This window comes from Nilaparvata lugens, chromosome 13, assembly GCF_014356525.2.
Source record: "Nilaparvata lugens isolate BPH chromosome 13, ASM1435652v1, whole genome shotgun sequence".
NCBI classification, from domain to species: domain Eukaryota; kingdom Metazoa; phylum Arthropoda; class Insecta; order Hemiptera; family Delphacidae; genus Nilaparvata; species Nilaparvata lugens.
This window is the reverse complement of record NC_052516.1, coordinates 29,848,483-29,862,847: the sequence shown is the minus strand read 5'-3', so window position 1 is coordinate 29,862,847 and position 14,365 is coordinate 29,848,483. Positions and strand designations below refer to the sequence as shown.

The window sequence follows — 14,365 nt, the reverse complement described above, 5'->3', positions numbered from 1 at the left end:
ATAATTATTATCAATATTTTTATAAATTCGATAAGTAATTGTATACTTATTATCAACATTTTTATGAATATCGATATTAAGTAATTAATTACATATTCTTATTGAGAGATTTCTCAAATTATTTCTTATCTTATCTAATAGATAATTACATTATCTTATTGAGAGATTTGGAGATATCTTCATTTCCGTGTTGATGTCAATATGATGATTTTATTCGAATTCATAAGGCTGAGGGAATTTCAGTTTTTGAATTCATACCTACAATACATTGAATTTTCACATTCACTCGAGTATAGTTTTATAGAAACGTGAAACTCCAACTACGTATGATCAAATAAATAATGGTAGAGAGACACTGCACAACAGGATAGAACTCAAAACGTTTTCTCTTGATAACAATATTAAAGTGAGTAATTTCAATTCCACAGTTTGAATGATACAATACGATAAAAAGTGATTCTATAGCTTTAGGAGAAGAAAGTAAACTCGTATAGATTTTGCTGGAGGGGAGTCCCTTGCTAGAAGGTCCCACGTCTCCCGAATATATAATTTAAGCCGTCAATGGGCCTGACGACTGTCATACTTCAGCCGGGACCGACAATATAATGTGCCCATCCGATAACACGGGAGTGATCTGGTTAAACAACTTTCGCTAATGTAAGGGTTTAAACCCGAGATCTCTATGCTGCTACGCAAGCACTCTATTAAATAAAAATACTAAGAAATTGTCAAAAACCACAGATTTATTGATAGTTAGAAAGACCGGTTTCTATTGATATCCCATTGTCAAAATCTGATAACTGAGATCTCTGATATCTTATCAGAGATTGACAATGGTGTAACAACCGAAACCGGTCATTCTAACTATCAATAAATCTGCGGTTTTTGACAATTTAGTCTTTTTATTTAATATGAATAATTACCACAATGGGCCCGTTCTGTGTACATGGAATGTGGTAAATTGTCCGATTCACATTTTACCAGGTAAAAGTTCCGAGTTCCATGGGAAGAGTTTTGACAGATTCTGTACCAGAGACCAGTTCCAGTTCCAAATTCCTGCCCCACAGTCGAAGCGTGATAAATTGTACGTCCTGGTACAGTTCCAACTATCTGAGCTCTCATTGGTCGATTATTGTAGTCTGCTTGCTTTTCTGCGCATGCAATGATAGTTTGTTTACAATAGCATAGCCATAGAATACATAACCAACAATATGATGTTTGATAATCATACATTAAATGAATTTTTCTCTATAGAAAATTTGAGAGTAATGAAATAAAAGAAATGCACACTTTTCAAGATGGTAAGTTTGTAAAACAACCTTTCTTCATTCACGCAGCTAGTAAACGACACATTTTAGTGTAAATCAACTTTATAAGTGCGCGCCAAAAGCTTGAACCAACGATTTCGAATGCGTTCTTTTTGCAAAATGGGAACATTTTGCACTAGTCACGTGATGGAACAATTTACGATTGGAACTGGAACAATTTACTGTACACAGAACGTACACAATATCAACTTCTCAACTACACAAAAAGCAAGCACTCTATCCACTAGACCATGAAGAGAAGAAGACTCGAGTTCAGACAGTTATGTAAGAATCCCAAAACCAACATAGTTATAATGATTTTTTAATATGAATGGATGAAAAAGTTTTTATTCTCAAAGAGCAGCATGTTACAAATATTTGGAATGTTAACTTTAAAATAATTTCAAAGAATAGTACTCCTCACCTAGAACAACGAGTCTGTGTGTGAGGGGGGTCGTGTACAATACAATTTAAATCAAATTTGCATAGCACTTGACATTTGAGTGGAATGTATGTATCATCATCATCATAGTCATCATGGATTAGGCTTTTCAAGCCTGTTCCGTCGTCCATCTCTTCAATACTTCTTCTGCTTATTGGCTTGTAGAGTAGGGCATTCAATGGAAAACGGTCTAGAGGCATTCTAAGGACATAATCTGACCACTTTTTTCTATATGTTTTCATCAAACTCAACACTGGTTGAACATCACATTCTCTTCTTATATTTTCGTTCCAAATCCAATCCTCTCTTGTGCATCCTCTGACTTGTCTAAGGAATCGCATCTCTGCTGACTGTATTCTTGATTCAAGCTTCCTTGTCGGCACCCCGTAAGTCAAAGTAGGCATCGCCATGACTAAAATGTCTGTATATAAACTTGTCTATAAAAAATACTTGTCTAGGTCCTTAAAAAATAATCGGCTATAATCACACTATAGAGTACAATACATCATGTTATGTAACAGCTTAATATAGATGAAGCTAGAGATTCTTGATAAAATATAGGGTTAATTAATATGATAGAAGAGCTACTGGAAACCAACTTCTGATCTGATATAAAGACGAAGGAATGTTACCTGAAGTTTTTGCTTCGCTGGCGTCCCCAGGGGTTGAGTCCGAAGGGACTGAGCCACTCGTAGATGGCGACCGCCACAGCGGTGACGTTGAGTGAGGTGAAGATGGCGATCCACAGCTCGGGCGAAAAAGGTAGCAGGAATGCAAGCAACGGAATGTCGGTACGTTGCTTGGGTGCGGCCAGCAGTGAGACGCCGCTGAAGAAGTACGGCACTGAGAAGTCTATCACCTCCGATCTGGCAACAATTCAGAGCATCTAATAAGTAAATTCGTACGCTTCTCAAGCAATTATCAGATGTACAATCCAATGGTTAACTTCACTTAACATACACAACAATGTATGAAGCTCCTCAGATCTGCCAGATTTTAAATTGTCTAGCATAATATGAAATTATGTGAGAATAACACATTCTCTCCTTTCCTTTCTTACTCCCTTTTCCTTCTTCCTTTTTCTTATTGGTTTTTAGTTTAGTAAGTTTCTTTTCAAATTTAGTATTTTTCTGTCTTTTAACCTGATATTTTAAAATATCTAGATTTTTTAAAACACTCACCTTCTGTGCACAGCTTTTTTATCCTTGCGGGGATCTCCCATATTTGTATTGTATCATTTGATTATATACTGTGTACTATTATTATTCTAATGTAATTCTAATTTCTAGATTTTCATTTTTTTTTTAATTATTATTGAAGATAAATAAACGATTTTTGATCTTTATTTGATTTGATAACCTATAAGGTTCTGTTAAATTATGTTTCGAAGGTGAATGAAAGGGTTGGCCTACCGGTATTAGAGAGGCTGGGGTTTGGATTTTAAATGGCAATATGTTAATATTATTCGAAAAGCTTTGATAATTTTGGATAATAAACACAAATAACAAGAATTTGAAATACTTGCACATTTGAAATACCAGACGAAATGAATGACATCCACATTGTAGTATTGTAAAACTGTAGTAGATGATGTTGTACCGTAGATTTAAAGCCAAGTTCAGACGCCTTTTAGGCACTGGGCTCCATCTTCAGCGTACCTTGAGTACTAATTTATTGTTGACCATCAATTTTAGTTCGAGCAAAGAAAAGACTTCACTAATAATTATCAAAAGATTGTTTCAATTGACAAATTTTAGTTGAGACAATGCTGGACGCGTCCTACATGGCTGCGCTATCAACTCAGGAATAGAGAGTCGCACAAGAGATGGGCTTAAATTGCTAGTCTCTTGTCTGTGAGTTAATAATCAATTCTGACATCCTTTGAAGAAAGAAGATTAATTCAATATAAGTGTGGTGTAGGAAGGTGGTGTGGTACAGAAAGGTGTAGAAGTAGGTGTACAGTATTCTATTCTGTACAGGTGTACAGTATTAGTATTTCTATATTCTATAAAAAAAGTACAGTTGGTCTATTTATTGCCTTTGAAGTTTTGTAGTTGTAAAATACAGGAATCAAGATTTGAGAGGGTTGGAAATATTTCATTAGTTTTGTCCGAGTTATCAAGTGCTAATCAAGGGGAAAGGGATTTGCTTTGTATTATTACTTGCTCTGTTCTTGTTAGGCTACTTGAGGCTGGTTAGCGCATGTGAACTGTGTGTACAAGTACTTGAACTTGTACTTTGAACTTGAACTTGGACTTGTACTTGAACTTTTACTGTCAAACATGTTTCCCATAACTAGAACGTCCACTGAAATGAAAAAGTGTTTTATTTATCATCAAATGTTTGTACTGTTTAATGGAGAATTGATTTATGGAGGTGTGTACACATTTATACGCCACGAACAGTTACATTTCGCTTTTCATCAGCTGATGCTATGTTTATTATATCTGTATCATACTGATTCGAAACATTAGCAGATGGAAAGCGAAATGCGCATGCTCGTGGCGCATAAGCTTGTACGCAGCTTTATATTCAAGTGTCTCCACACATGGTAGGTAGTCTACATGGAACACAAATTAGAAATATATATATATACAAGGTGCGGCAGTCAATCGGGCGATTTCAAAAGCGTTATCAAGAGTGAATGATTAGATTTATTGACATGAAACATACAAAAACACAGAGTAAAAATAGTAGCATTTAGTTTACAAACTCAAAAAACTAAAAACATAGAAAAGAAAAGTCTTATTTTCGGAAAATAACATCTGTCAGATGTCCACCATTCCTATGTATGCACTCAGTAAGTCTTCTGCTAACATCGCTCATTACTCTGACTACCGCTATGTTCCCTGGTGTACGCACTTTTTTGCACTACCACCTCTCTTCTTCACTGTAGAACCAGTTGCCTCAAAGCACAGAGGAAAGAAACACTACTTTATGCTTATTCCGTGCTCAAAGTTACGAACCCAGGTCTTTATGGCATTGGCTGATGGAACAGCATTATTACGATGAATCTCGAACTCTCTTCTAAATTCACGCTGAGCGATCACATAGCTGTCCCCGTTTTTATAAAATGCTTTTACGGCATAAGCACGCTGTGCTCCTGTCCACTGCTCCATTGCTACTAAAATGCTTTAAAGTTTTCTACACGATGGGCGTAGAAATCTGAAGCATCGTTCTCCCCACTCCAGCCAAATGAACACAAGCGCTGTTGCAAAATCGCCCGATTGACTGCCGCACCTTTTATTAGAAAACAATAGTTTTTGGGATGTGTTTGCTTGTTATTCTATTACTTGATTATTTGTTTCAAACGATTTTTTTGCTATTTTGTTCAAATATTCCTAAATAAAGCTGCGTTCGAACCAAAATTATTAACAAAATGTTTATTTTCCTGTCCTTATATATTCTATCAGATTTAACGGAACTTGACAAGCACATATGCTTATCATGTGTATTGTAATTTATGTTCAATCCAATTGAATCTATAAGGACGGAGAAATAAACAATTTGTGAATAACTTTGATGTAAACGTAGCTTATTACTTGGAATATTTGAGACAAAATTAAGAAATGGAAGTTTTGGGTGATATCATGTTTCTTTTTTCCTGAATAGTGTTCTTGTTTGCACATTCCAATCAATGAATGAATGTTACTCACTTTGTACTATTATAAGTGTTCCAGAATCCAGAATACATTTTGATTGTTTTCCAAGATTCAACCAAAGGACGAGGCGAATGTTTCGGATGGAAACAAGATGAAGATTTGTGATGAATGGGTTTGAATGTAAGTGTACCTTGGACTGTTGACACTAAGCGCGGCGAACGACATATGCGCGGCCCCCGACATGAGGTCGCCCACGACCCCGTTCCACTTGTGGGGCCCCCCCTTGCGACTGCCATGCATGCCGTCCGCCACCACGTACAGGTGGAAGTCGAACTCCAGCTCCTCGGCCACATTCTCCAGCAGATCCATTGCCAGGCCATAGCAACAGCTTGTCACGTACTTGTATCTAAAAACGTCAAGTCAATGATGATGATTCACAGTTAATCCTATCAATAATATACATAAGTTATCGAATAGGAATGAATGGTCTAACAGAATTCCTGCCAATTTTTTTTTTATTTATTTATTCATAATTTTTACAAAGTAGAACTGATTGGGAGAGAAAAACTAAGGATATTCCTTGTACTATTTCTCTCCCAAATTTAGATAACATTATAAAAGTCCGAAATAGGGTTATGGTTTCACTTTTCTGAAATTTAGTTCATTCTTACCAAAAAAATCAACGAAAACTGAGAATTTTAAATTTTTACGGTTGAAAACAGAATAAAAAAACAAAAATATCACACTCAAATCACCATTAATTGGAACATTTTTGCGTAATTTGACAAAATTTAGAGCCAGAAAAAACACAACTCACTATCCAGAACAACTGTTCAAACAAATTGATTCTATAGTGAGGTCCACGTTATAATGGCAGTGGATGAAGATAGAAGAACAACGTTGCCGATCCTCTGTCTTGTCAATGCATTCTACAGACGGTAGCTGATGCAGGCTCATTGATGTAATATTAACTCATTCTAGTTTAAATTAATCGATTATATTTTATTAAGCAAGAAATCATATCTTTTAATAAACTTATAATTAATTCCATTGGCAACAGAGCAAAACAAGAAAGAGATAGCACTATCCGCTTTGATGAATGATAGACAAGGATGTCAATACCATTGCTAATCAAACACTGCCATTATAATGTGGACCACACTATAGTGTGTTTCTAATGCTATAGTTTATTCAAAACAACCTTTGACTTGTAGGGATATACGGAGCTGAGAAAAGTAGGAATACAGCGCCGGCGATGTTGACGTGCTAAAGCGGACAGTGTTCATGATACGCATAAGTAGTTTCCTCTCTGAAAGCACTGCATCGATTGAGTTTGATCGACAACTTGACAACTGCGCTTCTTTCTCTTCTTCTTCTTAAAAACAAGGATTAGGCTATAACTTGTTACGACATCTAGCCAATAATTATTCAAATAAACATAAAAATTTCCTATTATTGCCACATCTTCTTTGTATGACTATTCATCACTGTAATTGGCTGATTTATTTGCTCCACATAGTGCCGGTTGCACAAAAGCCGGTTGAATTTTAATCGTGATTGATTCCACGAGAACCAATCAGAGAAGTTGACTTATCAAAAAGGCCTACTCTGATTGGTTCTCATGGAATTAATCAGGGTTAAAATTTAACCGGCTTTTGTGCAACCGGGCCATAGCCCTCCAAGTCGGAGATTGTTTTGAATGGACTATAGTTGCACACACTTACCGATTTTGGCCGATGTTATAATTAGTATCAGGTCCTTGCAACCATCTCAAATTGGTCAGTGTGCAACTAGCTTAACCGTGCATTACACTCTGATACACCAGTACCGTATTATCTTTTCCATTCTAACAAACATTCCAGGATCGGAGTGTGAGGGATTCTCGGACTGTGTTTCGAATGTAGTAGCCACTTACGTGATCAAATAGAATTCTTTATTTGCATTTTCATTAATTTAAAAGATTCAAAAACATTCAAAGAATAATTTATGCATTGACAATATACAAAACTTAAAATAAACACAGTGATATTGGGTTGGAAATGACTCCAATATTATGGCTTGTTTCCGATTCATGCGCAGGAGGAGAAGGATGAGAAGTAGGATAAGGAGGATGAGAAGAAGGAGAAGGAGTAGAAGGAGCAGAGGATGCTAAAGGAGAGAGAAGATAGCAGGAAAAAGAGAAGTAGGATGATGATAAACGGAGAGAAAAGAAAGAAAAGAAGGGTGACGCAAACACAAAAGGAGTAAAGGGGAATACATTAAAGGTAACAGCTAATAGAGGTGGAATAATATCTCAACAGCGAGCTAAAATGATCAAAATGTGGATAGTAAGATATATGAGAAGAATATTGATTGGCTTATTGTTTAATTTCACGCTAAATCAGGACGTGATGAATATACCACATAAATAATAGCCAATCCATATTTCCTTACATTTCCATAATTATACATGAAGTGTTTTAGATCTAACATTTTTCAAGGGATTTTGATCACCAGTCAATATTGTCTGCACAGTAATCACAAATTGGCTCACTGCTCATGTCTACTAAATTTGATGTCATGTTTAGCTGATTTGAAGCCAAAACAAGCAGATAGTTTGAGCTGATAGGATGCCAGCAAGCATTTCGAATTGTAGAGGGTGAGAATAGTGTTTGAGTATGCAAAGAGCATAGCGCCGCTATCTCTCCTGTTGTCACTCTCTTTCACTTTCTCCCTCTCTCCCTGTGTCTGCTCACTCACTCTTTCAATCTCTATTTTCTCATTCTTTATCTATCTTTCTTCCTCTTCATGGTATCAAGCTGATTTCTGCTTTCAGCCCTATGAAGACGCCACCCAAAACATCAACAGCAACAACTGAAGGAAAGCCAAGTCAGCTATTTATTCTGAATGCATGCGGTGTGCAATTAACTAGTGGTGGAAACCTCCACCTCGTTCCACTGCCTTGAATAATTCGTCATCTTACCAGATTCTGTAAGCTTTTACTATACATTTGCAGTCCTTATAAACAATTTATTTGTAATCTCCAATGCATTAGAAATGTAAAATAATGGCAAATCCTCCAGCTCTCCCCTTGCCATGACTTTTACTTTTTGTCAGCTTCTGTAAAGCTGAATTATCCATTTAAAGTCCCTAAACAGTCAGTAAACAATGTAGGCTTATTTGTAATATCTAATTTTTGAGAAATGAAACTAGTGGTGAAGCCTTCGCCTCTTCTCGATGCATTGATACTTCTCCATCAACTTACCAGATTTTCCTGTGTTCATTTATGTAATCTTTACTACAAATCTCCTGTAATGAAAAGCCTTTTCATAATATCTAATGTATTGATAATTTAGAGGAATCATTGAACTTGAAAAAATGAAATGTTTGTGAATGAAAAGGTATGAAGTGTTTGTAAATGTAAATCAATAAGGTGCCTGCTAATATGAATGCATAAAGAGTTAGTGAAAATATGAATTAATTGAGAGCTCATGAATGAACTGACCTGGGATATGAGATGCCCCATAAATGGTGCTTAGGGTCGGCATCCTCCATTCGATCCATTTCGTTGAAGACAAGAGTCAGGTTGTCCTTGTCTGAGGTGAGTAATCGGTGGCATTCCAGGCCTCGAAGACACTGACCGTCCTCGTCTAGCTCCCCTGTAAAAATAATAAATATATTTGATAGAAATATTATCTGAGTCTATATATTCTTTATTCATTCATTCATTTATACAATAAGTACATTATCAAAATCTCAGATCAAATCAATCCAATTGAATCAAATGATATATTGACGAAAATACACATAGGGTCAAAACAACGTCAAAAGTCATTAAGGGTATCTGCACACAGAGAGCAGTTAGTTCCAGCGAACTAGACACTTTTCCAGTGTGATCAGATAGAACAATGGATTATCAAATAACAATGATAACATTAACTCACATCAAATTGGAAATGATTCACATTGACGATAATCAACAGTTCAATTGGAATATTTACTTGTTATTGTTTCACAGTGAACTCTATAGGCCTACTACATAAGAAATCGTACTATACTAATTATATTCATAGTAGGCCTACGTAGAATAGAATCTAGGGGTTGGGCATGTTGACTCAAAAGATGAGGCACCCTTATGAACGGGTACGCGACTAGGTGTCTCCCCGACTACTTGTCCCCTTCTAAAACCGGTTTTTAGGGGACAAGTAGACGTGAGCCATTATACCCGTCTACTTGTCTCCTTTCTGAGGAGGTGACAACTAGTCGGGGGGACACCCTGACGCGAGGGTGCGAGGTGTCAAGTTGTCGTTTACGGTCATGACTAGATGGCACATCCGGTCCAGTAAGTGTCAAGTAGTCGGGGTGACAACTTGATGGCAATGATCTATTTTTACGAGGGTACAAGTAGTCGTCTACGGTCATGACAACCTATCCCCTCGACTCCACTCCACAAGAAATCACCATTCCAGCTGGCTCTTCATTTTAAAGTTGGAGAATGAAGCCTAACTTATCAAAAATGAAAACTATCAAGTTCTATATGAAAAAGCATTGACATTCTTAATTTTTATATAAGATATTTTCAACATGATGTCTTTGTGAGTGAGCCTTTTCAACCATGGTGCAATCAAGAATAAGTATAGAAACAGACTGTATAGAAACAAGAAAGTATATATCAATAATTATTCAACCTCATATAAATTACCAGACTTCATGTAATACCTCAGTTGATAACCAGACTGATAGCTTCATCTGCCATATCATTGATGAATGAATATTCGCCTGTCTTAGCATTAGGCTCAATTTACTTGTAAACGGTGCGTCTGACGGGAAAATATAACTGGACAAAATGTGTTTATAAAATGTCTTCCATATCTGGTTCAGTCATCAAAAGGGCCTATTATTCATTTTTTTCTGTTTTCAAAAAAACTCGAAAAAATTTGTCCTAAAAATAGCAAAGACGGCGAATATCTCCCGAACCGTGAGTTTTACGGTAAAATGTTACTGAACCAAAAGTGCTCAGAATTCAATTCTACATCATAAACAGTAATTAAAATTGTTCGATCCCTCCTCCCTACGCCGCGGGGAAGTAAGTTATCACAACTCTGTAGGTGACAAGTAGTAAGGGTGACACCTTGACGCCAGCGTGCAAGGTGTCATGTAGATGTGAGCCATCCCCGTCTACTTGTCTCCTTTCTAAGGAGGTGACAACTAGTCGGGGGGACACCCTGACGCGAGGGTGCGAGGTGTCAAGTAGTCGTTTACGGTCTTGACTAGTTGGCACCTTTGGTCCAGTAGGTGTCAAGTAGTCGGGGGGACAACTTGAAGGCAATAACATATTTTTACGAGGGTACAAGTAGTCGCCTATGTCCAAAATTACCAGGTGTCAAGTAGTCGGGGTGACAACTAGACGGCCACCCTTATGAACAACACATTAAAATCTTACCACGACAATACTTTCCCATTCAATTCAAATCAAAATTGATCACATTTCTCTTGCCTTACAAAAATTCAAATTTTTATAAAACTATACAGTTAATATTGCTCATAAATAGTAGAAGGTCAAAGTTTGTTAATATTATCTACCTTCCATGACGAACGGTGGAGCCATAGCGGTGACCACTCTGAAAACACTGCGAGCTCCTTTGGGAGTCGAAGCGGGAACAAGATGGCCGCCTGGCCACACTATCGAGTCCAGGCGGACATTAGAGTGACCCACGATCTCGCCAACCAGTCTCCATTCTCTCGATTCTTCTGTAAACAAAACCATTATTCATGGTTCGGTTTCTAGGATACTTATAGAATCTAAAGGAGCATCAAATCTAAAAATTAGAGTTAATAAGATGTTCTAGAAACCGGCTCCAATGATATAGAATTAGAGGTGAGAATCTACAATCCAATTATCTCTAATATAATCTCTTGACTCTTTCTTGTATGGCGCTACAGTCCATGGTTAGCCTTGGCCTCCGCAGCTATCAACCTCCACGCATCACTATCGTTGACTATGCCTCTCCATCTCCTCACTCTCAAACTCCTAACATCATTCAGCACCTCATCCAGCCTGGTTCTCCCTCTGTGTCTCCTATTGTGAAACCCCTCCCCTGCATCACAATTTCAGGGATTCTGCCCGCAGTCATCCTTTCCACATGACCCAACAGGCCCATATAAATCGAACCATGGTCAGTCCTTCCCTCAGGTGTTCCAATTCCTTGTTGGGAACGGATTCGCCATTCCAACTCCTGTCGTACTGAGTCATAAATTTTCAGCAGTACTCTTCTTTCAGAGACATGAGGTTTATTTTCATCTTTCTCTGCCATTGTCCATGTCTCCGAGCCATAGGTCACTACAGGGCATACTAAGCTGAGTTATGATTCTATCTTCGCCTCTTTGCTAATCAGACGGCTCCTGAATAGGCTTGCATTCGCGTAAAATGCTCTATTTCCAGCTCGACTCTTATTCAAGCAGAATAATCGTTTCAAGTCTGAAAAATATGATACCCAATCTGAAATTTATTGAGAGAAGTTGGAAGAATGATTATTATAGATAAGATGCCACTTGCAGATTATGTGATTGAGCCCCGTTTCCAGGAAATTAATTTATTAAATACACTAAAAGAAAGGACTAAAAGATGCACTAAAGGAACCGGGCCATTGTAGAGAAATACTACTCAACTATGATGGAATTTACATAACTTCTATATACCTCCATAACTGCTAGAACTATATGAATGGAAAGCATTGATGGTATTCATAATGAATGCTGAAATTCTCGAGTCAATCTCACTATACTCTCCAAACGGTCAACATTGGTTGAATTATACGTTATTTAGGACGGATGCTAGCAATTTGACGAAAACTTCAAATACGTTCTAGAGAACCAGTTGTTCTAATAGTTGTTATGATTGATCTAATTCATCTAAGTTCATCTAATTCATGATGTTCTTACGTTTGCTGATAATTATGTGGTGTAATGATTAGATTCCACTAGAATGTAGCTCTAGTTATTATAGTGAACCAGTTGTTCTTATGATTGATCTAATTCATCTAAATTCATCTAATTCATGGTGTTCTTACGTTTTTGCTGATCTGTGGTGTTATGCGAGGACTTTTCAGGAACTAGGTTGAGAATTTGTATTCTAGCAGCCATTCGGTCGTTTCCTACAGTTTCATTTGTGCCAGAAGATCTCCCTGCTAACGCTTCGTCAACTGCTTGCCTCAATTCCCTGTAAAAAAGAAAAACTCAACTTTATTCCAAGCGTACTTCCTACGATGAAAAACACATTAAAATGTAATATAATGATATCATGATTTATGAGAAATTGTTCAATACACACCAGTGATCTTGAATAAATTACAATAACATACAAAATTGATCAGAATACAACACATACAAATTCATCCATGAAATTATTTGAATGCCGTGAACAATCGCCTCCCTTCTTGTTAACAGTATGTATTTGAATTTAAGTGGGTTGAATTCGAGTCGGCTTCAATTTCAAGTGAGTTAAGATCAACGTTTGGAAACGACTCTGCTTAATACAATGGGGCCTATACGTTTTGTGGCTTTAGTTCGTTTTGCCAATTATAATGAAGATATCATTCTAATTGTATTTTATTGCTTGTCATGATGAATCCATTGATGAAGATTTATGCTCCTCTACATCATGGTTATGAACGTGGTAATGTGGATTAAAACATCACTAATCATTATTATTATGAAACGTCACTCAAATTCAGATGTTGTTTCATTTCATCAATACATTGTAGACTATCCTCTTATTGTCTAGTTGACACTTATATAGTATCCCTCATCCTGGCCTATACTCTTTGACTGTACTGGCATCACCTTTGACCATATAGTATCTCTCATTTCTGGCCTAGTTTGCATTATATGGAGATGAGAAACAATTAAATCTGCTTAGACATGAACTTCATCATTATGTGAAGGTGGAAGCAATCCAGCTGCTTAACGTATATGGAATTAGAAGACTTCAACGCAGAAAGTCGTACAAATTAGTCTAGTGTTGGAAGTTCAAGTGGAATTGAAAGAGCAGGGAATTCTTTTATCAAGACTTCAACGAAGAAAGTCGTACAAATTAGTCTAGTGTTGAAGGTTCAAGTGAAATTGAAAGAGCAGAGAATTATTTTATCAAGGATATAAATATGTGTGTAACTGTGAATCTGCGTACAGAATAACCTTCAGTTATTATTTAATGTACATAGAACACCAAATCAATAAATGGAGGATACCTTTATCAACAACTAGCCTACTATCAATTTAAGTCAGAATAAAATAGCTCATTAGTCGCTAGCTAGTTGTTGGATAATGTTGAAGGAAAACTGATAAAGGATTAGTATTGAAATAGCCGCACCAGAATTGGTCTAAAAATATGAAAGATTGAATTGATAGGATGTATTAGTTTTATGTTCAGCTGTTCTTAGTGAGAATTTGTGTGTATTTTTGGCTTCAAAATTCATAAAATAACTTAATTAATACAATGTGCAGTGATAATTAAGTGTAATATTTAACTATAATTGGTGTTTTAATTTTTCTAAATTTAAAATTTGCATCTCATATTTATTTTTGGACGAAAGTTGGCCTTGAACTTCTTACAGAACAGACATAACCTATTTTTTGGACATGTAATCAAAATTTGGGAATGGAATAGTTTTGGGCCAAGCCTGTTGTTCCTTCCAATCATATTATATGATTTGTTATATATCCACGTATAAATAAATAAATAAATAAATAAATAAATTAGTTGTCATAAATTTTACATAAGTATTTGGAGTCATCAATGAATGTATGAAAAAAAGAGCAAAATGAAGGGATGAATGGAAGGATGTATGAATGAAGCATGAATAAGTGTAAGAATGAGTGAATATAGATTTATGAATGATGATGAAAATAATTCTTCCAACAAGAATAACCACGGTTTTCCCTCAATGAGGATGAATGTGTAAATGGAAGTATGAATGAATGAATATAAATTTATGAATGAGGATAGGAATTATTTTCCTCAACAAGAATAACAAGGG

The 14,365-nt window shown here is 36.4% G+C and overlaps 1 protein-coding gene across 1 annotated transcript in view; it reads right to left on the bottom strand.

Annotated features, from left to right (window-relative positions):
* Positions 1–14,365, bottom strand: part of LOC111056085 — a 203,689-nt gene that overhangs the window by 34,145 nt on the left and 155,179 nt on the right. Inside the window, exons 4-8 of the mRNA XM_039440417.1 lie at positions 12,401–12,549; positions 10,914–11,081; positions 8,836–8,989; positions 5,542–5,757; positions 2,382–2,615 (exon numbers count right to left, since the gene is read on the bottom strand). Of these exons, the coding sequence (XP_039296351.1) occupies positions 2,382–2,615; positions 5,542–5,757; positions 8,836–8,989; positions 10,914–11,081; positions 12,401–12,549 (921 nt within the window). The remainder of the gene's footprint in view (positions 1–2,381; positions 2,616–5,541; positions 5,758–8,835; positions 8,990–10,913; positions 11,082–12,400; positions 12,550–14,365) is intronic.